At 42.3% G+C, this 22,854-nt stretch overlaps 1 protein-coding gene across 1 annotated transcript in view; it reads right to left on the bottom strand.

Moving 5' to 3' along the window:
- The window catches only part of robo1 (roundabout, axon guidance receptor, homolog 1 (Drosophila)), a 273,594-nt gene that overhangs the window by 34,550 nt on the left and 216,190 nt on the right, over positions 1–22,854 (bottom strand). The window contains exons 5-6 of the mRNA XM_028419011.1: positions 5,206–5,363; positions 555–675 (exon numbers count right to left, since the gene is read on the bottom strand). Coding sequence (XP_028274812.1) covers positions 555–675; positions 5,206–5,363 — 279 coding nt within the window. The remainder of the gene's footprint in view (positions 1–554; positions 676–5,205; positions 5,364–22,854) is intronic.

Here is a 22,854-nt window from a genome sequence, read left to right as displayed (position 1 = left end):
TTACAGATGACAGAAGTCAACACAGAAAGGCTTCTGCCTTTGTTTTAACCCTCTATTTACAGCATATTGCTATAAAAAATGATTTTATCTTAAAGCTGGGACCTGCCTATGTTTATTTTCAATTTATGTTGTAGTAATTATTAATCTTGTGTATGTGAGTTTTTCTGACAGATTATAGGAAGATCTCTGAGAAAGGACAGTAAAGAAGAAGCTTAGGCTTAAACCAAGAGTGTAAACATGTTCTTTGCTGGGGACATATCGAGGTCAGAGGTCACTTGTGGTGAAATAGGGTGCAGCTGGTCACATGAGAGAAGCTGCTGAGGCTGACCTGAGATTCATAGTTAACTGTGAGATTGGAGGTCATCTCACACACTATTTGGTAAAGGTCAGTGACACCATTTAGTACCCTGGGAGACAGACAATCATAGCTTAACATCTGGATTCTGGTTTTTACTGCAGACAAACAAAAAACATGTGTGGATCTGTGTGTGTGAGAGAGAGAGAGAAGGAAGAAAACAAAATTGGAGTACTCTAATAGAAAAAAGGTTAATTACCAAGCACTGTAAGTTCAGCTATTTCACTTTCACGTTCTCCGACCATGTTTGTGCCGACACACACGTACTTCCCAGCATCACTCTTCCGGGCATTTGTGATCATCAGCTTCCCTCCTCGTATCTGACAGAAAAGAAAAAGAGGTGAGTAGAGAGGAAAACAGCAAACAGCAATATTACTCTGTGTGTGTGTGTGTGTGTGTGTGTGTGAGAGAGAGACAGACACACTTGGGGCATGTAGTTGACATGAAGAAAACAGAAACAGCACATCTCAAACATTAAAAAACATTTGCTGATTACTTTCAAGAATGCCCGAGAGCATTTGTGTATCATAACAACACTGATGAAATGGACGCAAACACATAATGTCTTCATGTTATGAGTGCTTTGCTCTAAGTGTACAGTGGCAGGGACCGCACTTCTCTATCTACCTAACCATTTTGTGATGTTGACTTCCAGTTGATGTCTAAACCACAATCAGCTCATCTGCTCTTCCTCAGTGTAAGCCGAGCCAAAGAACATTTTCTTGGTCCAACACAAGCGCAGGTCCCTGAGGGAACATCCTGCAGGGCAGCAAGCACTTTTCCAGTCATCTCAAGAAGTTCACGGCAGTTTGGTCTATTATTGAGAAATGTTCTAAAGCATAGTTTTTTGGGGGTTTTTCTTTTTGCAATTCTGTGCATACAACTACAAGTGACAGCATGTGAGCATACACTCAAACGCACACACTAAGCAGTAACTGTGTGTTTGTCCAGGTGAATGTCATGTCTGTTATTTCCCAGGGCTTTGATTACAGGCCAGAGGAGATGCTTTGTTCTCAGGCAGTCAGAAAGGCAGCCCTGGCCCCAGCACAGGCCCCTCAGCCCTGCTCTCAGCTGACAGCCATGCCAGTCAGCACAGACACAGACAATAGCATGGTGCACCAGTGATCTCTGTGCCTTGATAGAGCTTAAGGTTTTAAATGCACACATCAGCCTGCGAGTCCAGGACCACCCCCTGCAAGCATGTAATCGATACCCTCATTAGAGAAGCACTGACAGAGAACTTGACACACAATATTGCAAAAATCTGCTTTACCCATGACTACCACATTAAGCCCTCCCACACGTGTTCCCTTGCATGCCATGATGTCTCAGTTAATCTACATCACTGTATGTTTTTCATCAGTTTTTATGAAGTCTAAGATTTTTGAAGGACAACGGACGTATTCTTTTGGTTCTAAGGCATTCCTCAGCTCTTTACCCCTGTTTAATATTCATGGTAAAGCAAGAGGCAGAGGGGCTTGAAGAGGCTGTTGAAGGCTGGCTTATTTAGGGCACCCTGTGGTGCTGGAGGGGTTTGAAGTATCATTATGTTACTGTTTGTTTGAGGAAAGGCTTAACAGCTAAAACACTGTGACACTGACAAAGGCCCAAGGTCAGGGCAGAGCAAGAGGGGGGTGTGCTGTTGGTTCCACAGGGCTTTGACATGAGGATCCACTTAAGGCCCCGTCCACTCTACCCATATTTCTACACTGTGGGTCTGTAGAAGTTTCCCATTCTCCATAGGCATATTTGGCGTGCCAGAGCAGCAGGGACTCTGAGAGCTGGCTAAAGTAAATGAATGCTGCAGCGGTCCTCTTTTTCTCTGCATGCATATCCTCTCAACACAACACAGTGCAGCAGCACACAGGCTGCTGAAAACCCCAACAATCTGACCATTATCCCAGCATTACAGGGAGATGGCTCTATCCTGTTGCCTTTTGTCTCATGTCATTTGGCAATGCTGATAATGCAAAAGCCCCATTCAGCAACGGCTCTGCTGGTATTCACACAGCAGTTCATTTTCCAGGCTGATAATTAGCCACAACTATTGCACAAAAGGAGGAGGACAATGTGCTGCATTTTAGCCATTTGTGATTCAACTGACAGACTCTTGCTCTAAGCAGACAATGGTCTGGTCTTAAATATTGGCATTTTTCCTTTTTCTGTTTATTTATCTTCCCCTCATTGTTCCTGAAAGAGCAGTTAGACAAAGTTGAAGAACATGGCCAGCTGCTGTTTGGATAATATACTGACCTCACTTTTTATGGCTCTGTGGGAAACCTTTCACAACTGCCCCCCGTGAAGTCACGAATATGCAACATGGCCCACAGTGTGTTCACGGTGTTTACACATACAGCAGCAGATTAAAATACATAAAAAGCATAAGACTTCCTGCTGATCTTTCTTCCTCTCCGATTTTAGAGACTCAGATAAATCATCTGAGTGCAATGCACCCCCCTTTCCTCCCCTCCCCTCTCCCCTGCAGGTGGTTTAGTACCATGGTCTGATCACCCGTGATCACCAAGGAGACTGCACGTTTCAGCATGTTGCATGGCGGGAGGAATGGACTGAACCAAACATAACGATGCAGGCTGGGACCTTTGACGAGCTCAGCTGTTCATCACATTAAAAAGTATTTCCACTGGTTCCCTCTCTGTGGTCCTACATTCACTCCAAATTTACTGTATCATAAACAAACTCTGGGCATCGCCCCATAATTGTCCTATTTCCAATATAACTTGATCTCTTAACATGGGAGTCCACGGGACACCATCCAGACTCCCATCTGTCACCACAGTTGATTACACATATTTAGATGGTCATACATGACGTCCACCGCTACTTTTAAAGTGGTCATTTGGGAACACTTAGTCTGCAAGTTTTTTGCTTGACAGGAAGTTTACAGTGAGCAACACCAGCTGGTCCAAACCCTGTTTGTTCAGTTCAGCAGAAGGCCTGACTCTGCTGCAGGCTACAAGGACACGGCTCTGACTCATCAAGCCTGTTACAGCGGCCATATTCACAGTGTTTATTTAAAGGATTTTACCCATCAGTGCACAAAATCTTGCATAGAACCGTGTGACTAAGTCTTTACTTCCACCATGCAGGGGGTTGGATGACTGTTATTGAGGAAAATATGAAAGGGTTGAATGATAAAAAAAACAAAAAAAAAACTGAAAAGGCTAAATGATGAAAGGCATTCGTGTTGATTTTTTACCAACATAGTTTTAAAGGTAGGGTAGGAGACTGTGAAAACTCAGTAAGAGTCAGCCAGATTTCGAAAGTAAACACACTCTCGGAGCTCACCCCGAAGCCACGCCTCCCATCACATGGATGCGCATTATCTGAAGACGAGCTGCAGTCTGTGACTTCAGCCATCATGCACGTACCTCTCTGGTGTGCGCAGAGCAGGAAGAGAGCCAGCCAATACTCCGCGCAGGGTCAGCCGGAGGATTGGCTGATGTTTTTAGCGTTTTATAGCTTCCACAGATGATTAATATTCTTCGTTTTAATGCGAAACTGCTAAACTAATAGGTTGCTATCGGATTGTGAAGAGAAGTTACACTAATTTAACAAACAGTGCTTCAGAATGAAATCTCCTACCCTACCTTAAAGGTTAGCTTAGGACAGCTTGAAATACTGTATTTTTGCTCAAAATGTTTCTAAAGATGCAACATTACAGCCAGATTGGTAGGCTGTGTATTATATAATAATGATAAAAAAAAATAAAAATAAAATAATGAAGGAATCGATACATTTCTTATGTCAACAAGAGTTTAGCGTGTGGCTAGAAGTTGACGTGCATATCAGTGACTCAGGAACAGAAATGATTTAGTTCTTTTTAAACTAGATTATGAGCTTGTTTCTTTCAATTATGCTACTCAAAGGCCAGACACGGACTCTTAATCTTCTGCATGCACAAAAAAACAGAACAGTTGCACTATTCAGGAGTTTAAATTTTGATCAGATCTCAGTGTGTCCAACCCTCAGCGGGCCTTCTCTGTGCAAATCTGCACTTAGTCCTGTACAGTTCTATAATAACATAGCCAACAGCAATAAATTGTGCTGTTCTCTAAAATCTATAGTGCACAAGGCTGTTTATCAGCGCTATGCTACAGGCGTACAAAGTGGAACATCTTTATTAGTACCTTATATTTATTATCTGGGCAGGATTTGAAACTTCGAAACTATTTCACTGCTTGACAACTGCAATATGTGCAGCCAGAAGATTAAGCCCCACCAGTCAGAATGTTAAAATGTGATCCAGACCAACTGCTAACCATTTCCTGCTCACTACCTGCTTGTATTATTTGAGTGCTGAGTCAGAGAGTTCACTCCCTTACAACACACATACAATCAGTATAATCAATATAAACACAATATAACAAGTCTTTTTCTGCTTACAACATTCTGTTTGTCTGAGCTGGGATTATTAAACACAGATTCTCAGCAATCAAGCATGTAGTGCTGATTGGCACTGTAGTGCTGTTGTTTCAATTAAAGTTGAATAATTGGTGGTTCGGTTTTAATCAATGCATAGAAGGTTGTTAAGTTTCTGCAGTCACTGCTGCTGCTGAGGAAAGCTTTTCCTCTTCTGGTCAGCTCATTTCTCCCTCCTGATCTATGCTGCTCCTGGTTGATTTCATCAACAGGCAATCCCTAATCAATGCACTGCTGCTGACTAATGAAGCAAGACTAATTGTTTACTGCAGATATTAAAGGTTGTAAGCCACTAAAAATTGGGTGTCAATGACTTGACCGGCGTCTCTGGGTCAGTCTGTCTTAAAACACCTTGACTTCAGATGCAAACCTGTCTTTAGCAGTAATCAGCAGATTAACAGGAGACTTACAGTGATCCTCTCATCTCGGTCATCAATGTTTATGCCATCTTTTTTCCATGATATGGTGGGTTCAGGATGTCCACGGGGAGGCTGACACTCCAGCACTGCTGGCTCTCCTGCTGCCACAATCACATCTGCAGGGTTTTGTCTGAAGTCATCACGCAGAACTACAATAAAGCACAAACAGGAAGAAGAAATAATTAACTTAGTGTTTATATGTCCCCTTTTCTTTACAGCTGTTGTGAAATTCATAAAGCTAATGCAACAACAGTCAAGGGGGTGAGGGGGGCTTGTATGTATAACATTGACCACATGAAAAAAAACAACAAACAAAAAACATGGTGAAGGCTCCTGAAAATACTAAACCTCTAAATTTTTAATGGGTAGCATATAACCTTTCTGTCAATAAGCTGTGCAACAGCAATTCTATATTTGTGCATGTATGAGGGCAATGACCTTCATTTTTGTTGACTGAGCCACAGGACTACATACAACCATGAGCACACACACACTGATCATCACTTCTCCATCATCGCTTCTTCATCTCTGCATGACGCTCCATATTTGCATCCCCTGCACTCATACACCCGCTCATTCGTCCAATCTTCCTCTCCTGTCCTGCTAAGGACTTTGGTAGGATATGATTCTTATTTGCATTGATTTTCCCTGCAGGAAGCGCTTTAAAAAGACACAGTCATGGATTTTCATTATTCAGATGCGGGGGTCCACCGCTTCTCATTCTGAGGTATAATGTGTTGATACAAATTTGATATTGAATAGATGAAATTACTTTAAAAGATGCAATTCAGATTTTCATTTGAGGCTGAATGCAAAATTAGAAAATGTGCCTCTGCTAGAATCATTAGTCTCTGCCTGCCTGTCTTATCAGAATATCGCACTAATGCCATTACTAACTGGTAGCTGCAACAAAGCAGATCAATGCATATCTACTTTTCTGTGGGGCAGAGGAAAAGCCTATCAGTGAACTCCATATCTCCAGTGTTAAAGATAAAGTGGAGGTTTATTGAGAGGAGGGGGAAATAATGAAAAAGCAACAAGCTCCCTCCTGCAGCTAGTGTGCCAGTAATCATTTCACCAGATCCACTACATATAAAAACATATGAAAACAGTGTGTGCATTCTGAAATTCAGGCCACACACAAAGCAGTGTGTGTATATGCACTTTTGCCTCTGTGTATGTATGGAAAAGTAATGCGAGTTATTTTATCTGTGTTTTGGGGATGGAGGCGAGCTTTTACCATCCATTGTCTCACGCTCCTCAGCTTGCTCCAAAGTCACCTCTGCTACAGATCAAAGTCAGGCTCAGTGGAGGACCCCTCACCTACTGACAGCTTACAAATTCCTCTCTAAACCCTTTAAGCACTTAATTGTTCATTGGCAAGCCCAGATACTGCTCTCTGCTCCTCGTAACACCGACTTTTCAAGCCAACAGCAGGAACACTGTTTTAGATGAAGATGAGCTGTAATAGCTTCCACAGTCCTTAACAGCATAATCACACCCACACCACTCTCAACACAGCCAATTCTTTGCAGCACAGGACAGTATTCCAACTTTAGATAAAACTTATACATTATGCTGTTGCAAATATTGCACTGTATAAATATTCTGCACTTCTTCATTTTAAAGTCAGTGGTGCAGCTGTTGGGTGGTAAGTTCATTGTGTTAATCATCTAGGAATTCAAATGTAAACACCAACACCATCTGATCCAGTGGAGCAGCAGCTCCATCTGAAGAAACACTGTCTGTGTCTCAGCAAAGCAAACCAAAGTCAACTTTGAGTATGAAGGAATATGTTTCTTATATCCAAATGTCAAAGTAATTTGTAACCATGGTAACAGAATAAATGGTAGAAATGCTTATTGTGGATAGGTGTTTTGGATCTTTCATGTCGTTTCTGAAGACACTGGCCTTCAGCCTATTCTGTTGTTTATGTGAGAAGAATGTGTTAAAGCTCAGTGTGTGAGAATTCCTGTCTTCCCCTCACTGATGCAGTCTGTAATAAATGCTTGGGTGAGCAAGCCCAGTAATTTTAACTGTGACATTAATTGCACATCGTCTCTTCCCAGTAGGTCTCTACATCCCCTGCTGGCTTTGCTGTAACTCTAACATTCACATGCAACTGTCCCTCTGAAAAATAAATACAGGATGAGCAGGGAGGAAACGAGGAAAAAAAAGGAGATGCTGTATTGACTTGTGAGAGGCCCGAGGGAGAGCTGGCATCATTCAATGTTTACACCAACAGCACAGTGACCTCCAGCCCTCCTTAACAGTACTCACTCCCCCCGCCTCGCTGCCCTCTCTCCTCCTCCAAACCAACACCTCTTTGTTATAAACACAGCTGAGTGCAGTGCAGCAGACAGCCTCGAACATCTGCGTAGTGGAAAACAAAATCCTCTGGGATGGAGGCAGAGTGAGCAAGAGGGAGACAGACACAGCCAGACAGTCTGTCAGACAGAAAGACAGAAGGATGGACCCAGATCTGGATGGGGTACAAAGCCCCGACTCCTTCGCCAGAAGCCCTGTCAGATCCAGAACCATGGCGGGATTGGTTGCCTCGGGCCCCCCAGGTTTAAATAAGGCATCTAGCATCGCTGCTTCCTGCATACATACTGCATAAGGCCCCGCTCGCCCTTACTGTTCCTGTTTGGGGACCCAGAATTGGGTAAAAAAATGTGATAGAGAAGCTCTCACACTGTGTTCTGTCCTAAAAGTGTATGTGTGTGTGTGTGTGGTGTGGTCTGTATCTGTGTTTGGGATAATGAGCCTACTCTACCATTCTGTCTCTCTAGTGAGCCTGCAGCTGTCCCCTAGCAGATAATATTTCCTGGGCTATTAACAGGGAGGCCGAACTAAATGTGTGTGTGTGTGTGTGTGTGTGTGTGTGTGTACAGAGAGAGATTTTCAGTTTGTAGCTTAATATGTGGAAATGGGCCAAAGTCACAGGTCCCAGCATGAAGACGCCTCTTTGTCCGTCCTGGATTTGCTCAAATATGCTGATGATGGGATGGAACAGAGTGGATATCCGGACCTGGACAGATATCAGTACGCTTTATCGAGGTAAAGGGATCTATTCTGCATTTCCTCCTTTCATTGGTGTTAAGAACAAAATGCGTTCTATCTCTTCTGGCTGGCATGCCTCGCTTCAGGACAAACAGCTGAGTGTGCATAAAAGAACTATATTTTTCAAAGCAGAAGTTTAGTTTGTGGTGTCTGCCCAATCTCACAACTCTCTACTGTACCGTAGAATCAATCGCTCCCCGGCTCCACAGTAGCGAATTGGAGCTGTGCTGAAGCCAATGCAATTAGCTGCCATCATTTCTTACATCCAAACCCTCCTTTAAAGGTCAGCTGAGATGGCTGCTCTCAGCTCTGAAAACTCACAGGTTCATAACCCCCACAAGCTATCCCCTGTCCACCCACACATTCATACACACACACCCGCACACCCCCACACACACTCACTCTTTTCCACAGGAAATTGAAAGCAGATGTTTAAATGTCAAATTAAAATGAGATTCCCGTGCTGCCCCTCCAACATTAATGAAAATGAAGACTTAATGCCACACACAAGTCTGGGTGGGAAGATCAGATGAGCTTTGTTCTGAGGAAATTAAACCAAGTAAAACAAGCTCCCCGCAAATCTTCGGAAGGATACAAAAACAGACCCACAAGGGAATTAAAGGTTTATCAGAAGGCACCCGGAGTCAATCCTGCAGAGACACACAGAGCACAGCATGGGTCTTGCCTTTGGCTTTGGATTTTTCCTTTAAACTGAATGGACATGGCAAGCCCCACAATGGAAGAAGGGTGGATGATAAGAGCAGAGAAAAGGAACTAATCAGAGAAAGAAGAAAAGCAGAAGTAAAGAAAAAAATGTGAAACAGAAGATTTCCTTTTTGCCTGTCCTTCTGATTTCCATAAGTTCAATGTCAGGCTCTAAGGGATCAAACATCATGAAGTATTATGTGAGGACATTAGGCAGAGATGAGTGCACAACAAACACTAGAGAAAATATGAAATGGCTAAGAACCTTCCAGATGTTCATGGTTATACATGACTTAGCTGTGGTAGAAGTGCTCTCTCTTCTATTCATAGCAGCAATATTTACTGTTAAGACAAACCTGCACATTTATATTCATTTCAGTGATATTTCACAAGCACGGAAAACAGTAAAGGATTTAACTGGCCCTATTCTGGAAAGAACATATGTGTATTGAAATAGGGCTTGCATTTGCTAAGCCACCCTCCAGTCTATTTCTACTTACTGGACAACATAATGTCTCTGCCCCCCTTCATGAGTGTTGTTTATGCCATGAGCAAAAATCTGCCTTATTCTCATTCGCAGCTCATCACCTTGCCCCCAGCTCTGTCCTGTGAGACAAACACCTCTCATTCGCTCCCGCAGTTTATCTCCCACTTTGTCTTTAAATTTTTCTCTCCCCTCTCAGCATCTGACCCCCTTATCTTACCACTCTCTCTCTCAGCTCACACACATTGAGCAGCTTACATCAAAGATGGGCTCATAGCAATGGTGTGTTAACCCATGGCACTCTACTGTAAAGGCTGTTGCAGGTGGATAATTTGCCAGAGGCATGCGTGCAGTGTGTGTGTGTGTCTGTTTGCACAGCATAAATCTGTAGTTTTGCTGGTGGGTGTGAAGATATAACAGGACTCTCACTGTACTCTGGAGAACCACTGCCTCCCTCCTCCTTCTCAATCCCTTCTTCCCTCCTGACCCCACCAACAGAGAGATGAGATTGGACACAGCAGACTCCCCACTCTTTCTCAATCTGGCTCTCGTTCCTCTGCTCTGAGCTCATGCCCTCTTCCCCACCCTGTAGACACCCTATCCTATCCAGCAGCATGCAGGCTGAGCTCGCCTATAATACTGTCTGAGATAGATGATTACAGATATAAACTTCACATATGTACACCTACACAAATGCAGAGATAAAACTGACGCAAGGAAGCAAGGAAGTTGTAAATAACAGCTGACATCACAATAGTTCTTTTAAGATCTGATTTATAGATTTCACATTTAAGTTCAAATCCTAGACTTATAAATCTTATGGAAAACAATTGAAGCTCTCTCGACAACTGTGACATTCAATATGAGGTCACATCTGCAGAGTCACATCGGTGAAAAACGCTTGACAGCCTAAGTGCCTGGTTGACCGCAAGATATCTTGTGGACACCCGTAAATATGTCAACATGAGCAGACAGACTATTACCGTGCTGGCCTTTAGGGTTTGCACCTGCACGCCCTGAATGTCATGAGGTCATCCCGCAGCCTAAAATGTGATGTCATGTCACTGAAGGGAAACATAGGATGCCCCAATAAAATCCAATGAATGAACAGAGACTGCACAATGAACTGTGAGGTTAGTATAACATATTAACATCACAAATATGTGCCTAATAATGTGTACTCGTATGTTATCTGCTTATGACAAGGTTAACAACTCAACTCAGACGATATAATGCCTGAATCTAAGCTCATGTGAAGTTTAAGACTCTGCGTTTATATCTGGGCACACCCAAGGTCAGTATGGCCAAGTTGAGAAAAAATATATTTTTGTCGTTACTGGCAATCCACCTTTTCTGGTTTTCATGTTCCCTTCTTTGATATAGTCTAAAAACTGGAATAAATAAAGCAGCGTGTGTTCAAAAATCAGCTGAAGACATCTCAAGAGTTGGAGATCAGGTGAGATTGTGACCATACAGATGTAAACCATGCCATCTAGGGAAACAAATCAGGCTGGCCCTGCTGGTGTGTGTGTGTGTGTGATGAGTGACGGGAAGGGTAAAGGCATTCACACTGCACTGTGCCAGGTGATTACAGCCTATACCTGGCACTGGTAGGCAGGGCAGATGGCTTTGTAAACCTTTCTCTGGCACAGCAGAGGACGTGTCTGCACTCGCTCTGACCCAGAGAGGCTGCAGAGTGCAGAGAGTTCTACATCCTCTACACACACATACACACACACATGTAGACCGTATGTGCATTACTATCCAACAGCAATTATGTCTGTACATAAAGAAACACACACATGTATGAACACACACCACATAAAGGAAATTCTGCCCCCACAGCTACCCAGACAGAGAGCCCATTGAGTGCCTGTGTTTGTTTAAATGGTCATAAGTCTTCTCGTCAGGCTTGGAGAGAGAGATGGCGTTTGGCGAACACGGCGAAAGGCACAGAGGGCAGTGGGGAGGCAGGTTTATGTGAGTGACTGAGTGAGTGAGTGACTTGGCACCTCATAGTTCAATAAACAGTGTCTGTTTGATTGGAGTGCTGGGCGAGCAGTTTGACTAAAATAAAGAGTGTTTCGAGTGCTGGAGCTCTGCAGGAAGGAATGTCTCCGGGAAAAAAACACAGCTGAACTCCTCTCTCTCTTCACAAATGTTATAAAAAGGAAAAAAAAAAACAAATCCCATAAAATCCTGATAGGAACACCCGCCACCACAATAAAAGCGGTGTAACAAACATCTGTACAGGATTATCACATTTAAATTTAATGATTGAAAAACACTGACTAGCCATTTGTGGATTTGTGAGCTTCTGACAGATCAGCTCGTACACTCTGTCTGCATGTGAAAGTGATTTCAGGGCTGTTTTGATTCTGAAGGAGAGCCTGTTACCTGTTGTGGAAACACGGCATTAAATTAAGTGGTAATTAAATGCACTGAGACAAGTTAAATAAAAAAAAAAAATACACATTTACACAGCATTAAGCTGCCAATGGAATTCTTTCTGTTTCCATTCGCTAACGGAGCTTTGGGAATTAACAAAGTAGTAAAATAATAATGAGGTAGATAAATGTGGGAGAAGCAGCTAAATAAACATATGCTGCTCCACCCATATAACAAAAGATGTTAATGACACGCAGCACTTCTGCAGCATTTTGGCAACCTGGGACTGAGCTCTACCTTTCAATACAATGCATAAGCTATTCTTCTGTGTTTTAAATGTTGTCTATAGGTGGAGCTCTGCTGCTTACTCCTTGAGGACGAGGCGAAATTGAGAACTTCAGTAACTTAGCTCTCGCCACTCACCGTATTGCCTGAAGCTTGTGGCTCTGTGCATGCACATACAAAAGAGCAGATGTAACACTATCGCACACACAAACAAGAACACCTGTACAGTGTGCTCACTCATTCTTTGACTCTTTCTGCCTCTCAAACACAACAGAGAGACCGGCTCCAGTCGTAGTCTCTCTGTCCCCTGTGAACTGTCAACTCTTCGTGCAAACACAATGTACACAATGAAACGTAATTGTAGATTGTGAACGCTTCTATCAGTTATTTTTTAGAAATTCATTAATATTTTTTTATTTTAAAAAACAGAATATACAGATGTGTATTTATTCATACCCAGATTTGTGTTTACAACAATCTAAATCCAATCTTTAAAGTGTACAAACTGTAAACTGTGGCATATGACTGAGGCATCCAGGCAAAGAAAAATAAGCATATCCAAAGCACTATTGATAATTTATGAGAAAAGGGGCTAAGTTTCTAATAAAGGCATAATTAGAAAAATGTTTCTGTAAAGACTTGACGGTCTAAGCAGCACTGCAAAGCCTTGGCACCCTGACCTAACCCTCTATGAACTCCTCTTTCCTTGCTGCTGTTCTCTCTTCTCAGCCTGTGTTCAGTCTAGACTGTGCTACTCTGAGTCTTCATAGTGTAATAGGATTTTACACAACCCATAAATGCTAAGGATATGCAGATCACACATTTGTCACCAGAGAATGCTCATTACAGTAAATCCCTTTACCTCCAGAAAAGCAGGCCTAAACACAGCAAGAGCCGCCGCAGAATATCTTTATCCACTTGTGCCTAAATCCCACCATGTGTTTTACACAGCTCAGTTCACATTGTGTCAGCTATGTTTTCTGACAATATCTCACTGTGAGCTGCCCTCTGTCTGTGTGGCCCCACCAGCTAACCCTCTCCCAGCATCTGCAAAGATGAGGGCCTTATTAAAACAATCTTACCAATTAACATTCCTGGCCCTTGGAACCCAGCCGGCCCTCCTCCCCCTGGACCGACCCCTCATCTCTACAAAGAGGCTATGTAGGATCCCCAACTAGCCACGGGACCCTTGAATGTGAGCACTGAGACAGAGGATGTGAGGCAACTTGTTTTTCTTCCTGCGGAACAGAGACCTGCGTGGTTGTCTGTTTTTACATGTTTTTGTTTGTGTGTTTATCCGTGTGTGAGAGCAAAAGAGAATTAGAAAGGGAATACAGTCATGGATAAATGAATTAGTACCAGTCAGGCCAGCACAGTATCACTAAGTGGCATGCAGTGAGATGCAGTCATCTGCAGAGGGTGGATAACTCATGATCCTGGGCAGGAAGGAGTAACAGGAGCCTGTCATCCAGCTAACCCGCACCATCAGAGAAATTAAATCCATAAACACACTGTGCTTTCCTGCAGACTGCCATTTGACCTGCTGCATGAACTCATCAGAGCATTTTGAAACAAAAACATCTGCTGCAAATATTTTCACTTCTCTATTATACTGAGATCTTACCATCACATCTCAACCTCTTGCTCGTCTTCCCAAGCAGCTATATGATCTACAAACAGCAGAGGCCGATACTGTGGTATTGTATGGCAGCGCTGTGCAAACAAGCCCGTGGCAGGGGGAATGAGATCCTGGCGTTAACCCGGAGATGAGACATTTACACTGACTGAGGGTCTGACTGTGCTTCATGTCAGAGATAATGGAAATCACAAACATACAGCTCCTGCTCGCCACAGGTTAGCAGAACTGGTTAATGTATGACCACTGCTGCAGCACTTATGAGCAGGTAGGCGTGTTTGCTTTTGTTTTACTTTTCCCTACTGACTATGCTGCCAGTTTGTTTGGATTACGCTTTATTAATGCATGCTTAATGAGAACCAGTGGACACATGGTGTGCGGATGTCTCTGTAGCACATGTCAAACAAACTAATTCAAAGCAGAAACTTCGAAGTCTCCCTTTCATCTTAAATTGGTGTAATGGAAATCTGAGCTTAATACACTTACTTTCCAATGAAAGTCTAATTTGATAGAGGTTTCGGAAACAGTAGGAGTGAGTGATTGTTGTGGAGAACAGTGTGTCTTGGTCGGGACAGGACCATAAACTAGGATTACATCAGCGGCTGTTGCGGAGGTGACTGGGGAAGAGTAATATGATAGCGGCTGTTTGGAGGGAAACAGGCAGGCACAGAGGAAAATGGGGAAGGAAAAAAACACAAGGGGATCCAATGTAATGTTACAGCAGATCCCTCAGCCTTTCGTCATGGCCACTTTCATTTCCACCATCCTGATCCCTCACCAATCACTTTACCAGGCACAGGGGAGAAGAGGAAGAAAGGGAAGGAAGGAGGAAGAGGGGCAAGAAGAGGAAGAGGTTGAAGAGGTTAAGTAAAAGTGGGGAGGTGTGAGGGTACTCTAGAGATATAGGGCACAGGAATGTTAAAGAGGGTGAGACAAAGCAAATAAGGGTACTGTTATCCAGACATGTGCTGCAACTCCAGAGGGGCACATCTTTCTCTGATCAGTTGCCGTCCCTACTCCCCACAATGGCTTCCACATGGACCCTAAACTCTCCCAGATGGACCCCGAGAAGATGAAAAGATGACCATATCCCTATCTGAATGGGGATCTGTTACAGTGGGAAGTGATACCAAAAGGAACGAGTCGACGGAATGATGTCAGATATAGAGTGCCAGTAAGAAATCTAGAGTTGAAATATCATCTTCAGCACTTGCCTATCAAGTGAGTGTGCACTCCCATGTGATCACTGCCAAACACTTTGGTGCTATAGCTTTTCACTACACTTGTCAACTTGTCCAACATGCAACATCAAGCACTGCTGATACCAAGCAGAGAGTTTTGTAAATGTGCCAGAAATTACCCTGATCCCTGTGAAATTGATGCTGTGTTAGATTTCAAGATTGACATCATAAGTCCCGTGTTTTCTGTCTTTTCAATTTTCATTAGATAGGGGGCAGACAAAAGAAATATTTTGTTTTAGTTTTTCTCCTTTTTTATGTGATACTTTGCTACTGTTAACATGCCTGAAACATCCTAGTGAGCTGATTTATGATTCCCCTCCCTCGGGTACCAAGTCAAGCCCAGCAGCAGGGGAAATTTAAAGCTACTGCACCAACTCTGTTCACAGAGGACTTTAAAATATCTGCTAGATTTATAGGGGTGGGAGAGAAATCTTTTCCTCCTCTGAGGTACTGCGTGCCTCTTGTGTGGACTCCTTGAAAACTTGGCAGCCTGAGACTAGCTTGATGAATAGAGAGGAGTGTCAAGGTGCATTCGGTCTAAACATATTTTGTGTGGTGATTCTGGTTCCTGAACTGTGTTTCTGTTTCAGGTTGAACTTCCACTCCTGACCATTTAAAGTCTGTCTTCTCTGTCTTCGTCTCCTTGGCAGCGAGCTCAGGATGCTCTTCTTTCAAAAACCACAGGAAACCCAATTCCCAAGGACAAAAAATTTCAGTATGATGAAAAGTAACTAACTCATACAGCTGTCTGTTAAAATCACATCTGTTAACATTATGTTTATACAGTTCTAGTCCAGCAGAGTTGTGATGTCTCCATAATGTGACATGGACATTTAAAATTTTACGTGATACTTCTATTAATTTTCAAGATCATAGCATGCAATATGACATTTTTTAAATATATATATATATATATATATATATATATATATATATATATATATAATATTGAAAAACTGCTGAGGTGATGGACAGCAACGGCTCTACTGGTTGGCATGAAAAGAGAATATTAAATAAAGGCCTCGTATCTTTTCTATCCCACCCCCTGCAGGGCCTCTCTCTGCAATAGAGTGAGGGTTCTTTAAAACATTGACATCTAAAAAATTAATATATGAACATCTAATCACATTGAAGAACTTTCCTCTGGCAGTCAATCCTTTTGAGAAAAAGGAAAAGCCCTGGCAAGGATAGCACAAAACCTATCAAATTTACAATATAACAAACGTATTAAAGATAAGCTGTTGGCATATTTCAATTTTCTTTTAATAAGGGCAACTTATCCTTCTGGTTATACTTTTATTTTATTTTTTCATTTTCATTTCTCCTGTTCAGAAAAATCTTTCAGGCTGACCCCTTTCTCTTCCTTTTCCTCATCTTCTGCCATGTTTTTAACAAGTATTTACAAAGACTACAACCAGGGGGACCAACCTTAAGCTCACCTCTATAGACACAAAAATAAAATAAATAAATTAAATAAATTGAAAATTCCAACTCAACAAGGATGCCATTCCTGACATCTAAAGACATGTGGTCAGCCAAAGCCCTGTGCATCACCAATTATTCTGAGAGGAAAACAGGAGCCCATCTGGTGCAGAGGAGGGTTGAAGGGAATGTAAAAAATGGTTTGAGCAAGAGTCGGCTAGATGATTTAAGAGATATCAAATTCAGGGTGAAAAGGCAGAGAATTGGTGAATGTGTTTGTCCCGAAGGGGGATGGAGGGACAGATAAGCTGGACTGGTAGAATATGGCTCACCAGTTCAAATTTTAGAGGCCTGGAATATATAAGAAAAGCTCAATTATAATGAACTCCTCAGTGTGTTTATGGTCAGCTGCCATGTGTACACACACAGCGGTGTGCAAACATTTGCCAGGTTGTGTGGTCAGTGGGACATCTCATTAGCACCTGCTGACCCAAAGGGTTCACTGTAATCATAGAGCAGCAGAGCTGGGGTGTAAAACAAGCAAGTGTGAAAGCAAACATGAGACACACTCTGAAACCCTCCCCATGATAGAAACAGAGAGACAGAAAGTATGAGATCAACAAGGAGGGGAAGAAACCCTCACAACCATCATCATCTCTGTCTGTATCTAATCAACAAACTGAACATCCTCCATCTGTAGAGTTTGAGACTCAGTGAACAGATAATCTGTTTCTCTGAGCTTCACCGAGATAAGACAAGCCTCACATGAGACGATTTATCACAAAATGTTGCTGCTACCTTCCCCTCTGAGCAAATCATCAAATAAATGTTTAGCTTTAAACCAGGCCAAAATATGCCAACAAGACCATGATAAGAGAATGTGAGGCTAAAAAGCTACATTGTGCTGAACAAAGGAGGTAAAGCAAAGAAGGGCCAGGATATGATGAGGCTTGTTGCCCTCTGGAGCAGCAGATGAGGGCCTTCGTTTTGTTGTGGAGAGGAGCAAAATAATTCAGAGCAGTTCACATGTGGGTGAGACCTGCCTGGAAGCAGAGGGCCATATGGGTGACATCAATAAAATGTTCCTGCTGCCTTTCAGTTGAGCATATGTTAGTGGAGTTGTAAAGTAAATCAGTGCCAATTGCAGAGAAAGGAAACACTAGTTTGGAATCAAACTATATAATGTAAGCCTGGTGAAGGTAGACACACACCGCCTTTAAAGGATGACAAAAAGGTCTTTGCTGAAGTTTGTTGCATGGCACCTGTATCACCCATGGTATGCAGATCTGCACATCATGCAGAAATGATAAAAGCCACAACAAAAGAAAATCATTAGTCTTCACTTCACCTGATTTGCATCTGTGGACGAATTGGAAGGAAAGCTGACAGCTAAACAACACTGCACATATTTTAACCTAACTAAAAACAAAATCAAACATTCCCCAGCAAACAATGGGATCTGCCCGCAAGGTTCAGCACTGATTGCAAACACACACACACACACACACTGCACTACCAGACTCCACATGCCTTCTATTGTCTGAGTACCCACCATGTTGTCTGTATCTGGGTGAGATAGCATCTCAGCAAGCCCTCGGTGCAGAGCTCTGTGGCTTTCTGAGACCCCCACAGCCTATGGGAGGCAGCACACCTGCACAACAGACAATAGTAATCGCTCCTATAGATTCTGCTGGTCTTTGAAGTGGCGATGGATGTGAGCTCAATACCCCCGGCCCTCTTTTATCACACGCATCACTCTGTGGTTTCAGTGCGCAGCCATTGTGATGAGAGACGGCTTTGAGATGAGTCGTCCAGAGCTTTTAAGGACATTCAAGTGTTTGGTTGACCAGCCTTTCCACATCACACAAGGTGTTCATGAGACGTGCTCAAAGCCAAAAAACACAAAGGGGGGTACATACACTGCGGTTATATTACGTAGCTAAATTTTCTTAACAGAGTTAATTGGCATGGAGTCAGGTATCAAAACAGAGACAGTAAAAATACACATGTGGTGTAAAGACAAATCATGGAGGATAACCTGAGAATTACAGTACTATTGTACTGAGGAAGGAAAACACTGCACAGCACCTCTGCAAGATCGCTTCTTTAAATCTGTGGTGTTAGTCCACTGTCTAACAAGCATCCTGAACATAAAGTAGCTGTGAAATATGACATCATAAAAAGCAGTGGGTTTTTCGATTATGAAGAATCTATGAATTATTCAGAGGCAACTGATGGCAATATTTTTTCTCTCCATCTAGCTGCCTCCAATCCCTATCTCATACTTCTCTGTGTCTGCTTTTTTATCTCTCTGCTGCTCTCTTTAACTTTTTTTTATGTGTCTCTATTTTTTTTTTTATCTCATTCATTCATCCCTCTCACTCATTTCCTTCTGGTGGAATGAAAAGCATAACTGTAGAGTGAAGATGACAGACAAGAAAAAAATGGAGCAGAGCCTGGAAAACAAGACAGCTGTGAATGACTGGTGTTAAAGTGGACACCTCACCTCTTGACAGGGCTACAACAAAGTCAAGTGAGTGGAAACCACGTCTAGTAAACACAGACATCTCAAGCGTGTTCCGGTGTCAGCTCTGTCATCATGTGGCTAAAAACCCCAGACTGTACTGTCCTTACAATCCCAGCGTCTGACCCTCTATCTGTCACCATCACTCCTTAACGGCACACCATCAGCACACGGCCTTCAAAGTGGCTCTCTTACTGTACATCACAGCGGTTTACTGTGCTTGCCTGAGCGTGATTCTGTGGGAATCACTGGGGAATGAACCAGACACAGAAGCTCATCTTCTTCTTCTTCTCTCAGTGGTGACAGACAAGGCCATACAATGTGTCTCTGCACAGTTATGAGTAATGATCTCTCTGGGGCTCTTTACCTTGCATACATACATTTTAGTGCATGCACTGCCTACTCTCCATACATTTCTATATAAAGAGATTGAATATAGAGAGCTGAGGTATAGGCAAAATTCATTATTTTCACTCTTGCCATTAACTGTCTCTGTAAGCAGCCGTGAAATAGATTCTATAACTGTTGCGTTGGGATTTTAATAGACAGGGAGTCAAATTGGCTGCTCCTCATTTGCATTAAGCTGTGGTCAACTCTCTGCCTATGGAAAACATAATTAATGAAGACAGGTGCAGCAACTGCGTGTTGCTTTTACAGACATTTTTCAGTGAACTACTATTTTAACATAAAAGAAAGATGATAGCTGTTCAGAGCTGCCTGGTTCCAGAAGGGACAACCAGAAAGTACTGGAGAAAGTATTACAGCTGTACCTGCAACGTTACAACCTGTAGGACAAGTTTATCCTTTCAAGGGTTCTTGGTGTCAGTGGTCAATGTTTTTGGCCTGTTGCATTGTTCTTTATCAGTTACTGGTGCTGGGTATGAGTTTGTTTACACTGTAAGCAAAGTGGATGGAAATCAAAAGCACAATATAAAGCTTGTCCAAATCCAAATTTAGAATTATAATCCACTCTTAAATGCCTCAAAACTGTTGAACTTGCAGAACAGGATGATGTCTTGCCTTAACCTCTTAAAAAGGAAATAAAAATGCTGAACAAACAAAAGCTTTTCTGGCAACAGACTGTGTAGAGCAGACTCATTTGAAGCCAGTGTATATTCTGACGAAGCCCACGCACCAGCTTGAACTCTAGACCGAGTGAATATTTACTTGGCCCACTTCCAGTTCCAGATTGTGTTGCAGTTTAGGTCGTCAAGGTAATGTGTAATATTTGTGTTTTTCAAACAGTTATGTTTCCAAGTTTTTACTAATTACTCCCTCATTTAATGAAAGTGATTACTAGACCAGATGTTGTGTTTGTGATTATACAAACGATTTTGTGCATTTGGCCTGAGTTATTCTTTCCTTTTTACCTTCAGTGCATTTTTTCTTATTCACAAAAACACGACTGTGGTGTGCCAGTCCAATATACACAGGCACAAGGCCAGCCCCAGAGGAAGATACAATCCATGAAAACTTCCTGATCCAAAACACATTACTCTTCTTTTCTGCAATAGCTCCAGTAATAAGAAAGAAAATGAAATAACTTCTAGGAAGAGATGAAGCATAACATCCATTCACCAACAGGCCACATGCTCTGATTCTGCCTTTGTTTCATTAAAGCCTTCACATGTCCATATAAAAATAATACATTACACACACCACAGAAGCAGACACACTGCTGCATCTGTCATAAATGTACTCGAAATTATGTGCTAACAAAAGCCTTTGTTTAGATGGCTGAAGTAAGGACTGGTAGTGAACTTGAATGGTGTAGTAAGAGCAATCCACGGCCACTCCACATGAGATAGAGAAGCAATGCCCAGGCTGAAGAGGCCCTCCACCTTCTCATCCTGTCCACTAAAAGCCCTCTGTCACTGCTTCATGCATGAATCCTCATCCACCCACATCATGTATAAGCCCATAATGAGCCCTGGGCTAATGCATAGAACAACACAATTAAAGTCAAAATGGAGAACTCCCCACTCCAGCCAGTGCATGAGCATGCAGGAGAGCACTCACTGTGCAGATGTGTTTGTGTAACAGAGAATAGGAGCTTGACCACTTGTGCCTTTTATCTTGAGCTTGTATGCGTGTGTGTTTCCTCCAAGAAGTAGAACAGGGCTGACAGCTCCAACCACTGGCCCTCTGACCTATGGCCTGAAGGCCCAGCATAAGACAGCAGTGCTGGCTTGCAGTTATTTCCTCCCTCTGGCATAGAAGCCTTGGCAGGTCACCATGGAACACAGAGGCCACAGGCACATGGACCTGATCCAGTGTGCCACGCTTGGTTTGAAATCTTTCTTGACAAAGACAAAAAAAAAAAATAAAGAAATAATTTCCCTCCAGAAAATCCTTGAAAGGGAACTGAGGAAGAGTCCAGCAGTGTGCTGCACTGCAGTCAGAGTAATCTAAGTCAGATTTCTGCTCTAACAAGCCAACCCCAACTCACAATAATAGCTTCACAGAAGCAATATTTGCTTCCAACTACACTATACGAGTTAAATTGGCTACACAATGGTACATTTATTATGGCCCTGATATATTTGTCTTTGTGTGTCTCTTTTTCTTTGAGCCAAGTAGAAAATCATTCTTGGTTTCTGTGCTGCCTTGCCTTTCCCTGTTTCTGTCACAGCTATTATTTCATGAAATCTGACTCCTGGTATTCTGTTTCTTTTCAATTTCCTTTTCAGCAGAGCCCAAGCCCTCCCTCCTCCCATGTCAACCAGGTCTTGGGTGCCAAAAATATCTCTATAGCAAGAAACAAGGTTAAAAACTGTGTTTTCGCTTAAATTTGCCATTCCATCAAAATAGCAAAACAAGCTTTGCATTTTCACATAAAATAAAAAAAAAACAGTCATCCTAGGATTTGTGCCTGTCTTTGTTCTCCATCTTTGTCAGTCTGTTTATTTACTCCTCTGAGAGTGTTTGTGTTCGAGCACTTGTTTTGGACTGATAACACTCACTCAACAGACTTCCAATGAGTCTCTGACAGCAGCCCCATGATTTCCTCTCCCCAAAGATAATATGCACTCTAATGTAGAAGAAGAAAGCAACTAATTGACCAGAAATCAAAGCTAATTGCTTCTCTTTAGCCTCTTCCTGTCCCACAGCAGTATGGACACTTGGGAAGTACTTCCTTTTCCAATTCACATAATACCACCAACAAATCATCAGTGGGATGTGTAATGCTGGACTGTATTCATATCTGCAGGGTGTGGTGGCCTCTGGATAAGCTACAGGGCACTGTTGACCTGACTTGTGTTTGCCTGTATGCTGCAGGCTTGGCTGATGTATATCTCTGTCTATGGCAGTTCCTATCATTAAAACATTTATACTTCTTGAGAGGACAAAACATCCTCCCCAACGTCTCATGGACAATTTTCTAGAAGTCATGATGTAGTAACATTACTATGTGGTCATATTTTGATGTAATCTATAGCTCAGATGTTTTTGAGAGATTTAAAACATTACAATTTTAGAAACAACGATAACATTTTCAAGAAATAAAAGTGCACATGGTCTTTGATGTTTGGGACATGTTGAATTATTGTCTCGTTTGTCTTTCACATCTTTCTGATTTTTTTTGTTATAGAACATTTGCCTCTTTACTTCTACTTTTTTTGCTTACTAATAATTGAGTGGCTATTTTTAAATTGAAATTATATATCGAAAATATATCCCACTTAGAGAAGATGTAGCTTTATCTTAGCGCTATGGGTGAAGTAAAACAAAATAAACCCAGTGTTTCATCTACGAGGCGTGAGGGCAGACAATTCACAGTGAACACAGTGATGGGTAATAAAACAAATGAAGCAAGCTTCAAATGCTGCTTCCACCACTGTGGCTACATGACCTACATCTGTAGAGTGCAGGAATGCTGATCCTTATCTAA

This window comes from Parambassis ranga, chromosome 13 (genome assembly GCF_900634625.1).
Source record: "Parambassis ranga chromosome 13, fParRan2.1, whole genome shotgun sequence".
NCBI classification, from domain to species: domain Eukaryota; kingdom Metazoa; phylum Chordata; class Actinopteri; family Ambassidae; genus Parambassis; species Parambassis ranga.
The sequence above is the reverse complement of the archived record's forward strand: the minus strand, read 5'-3'. Positions and strand labels throughout refer to the sequence as shown.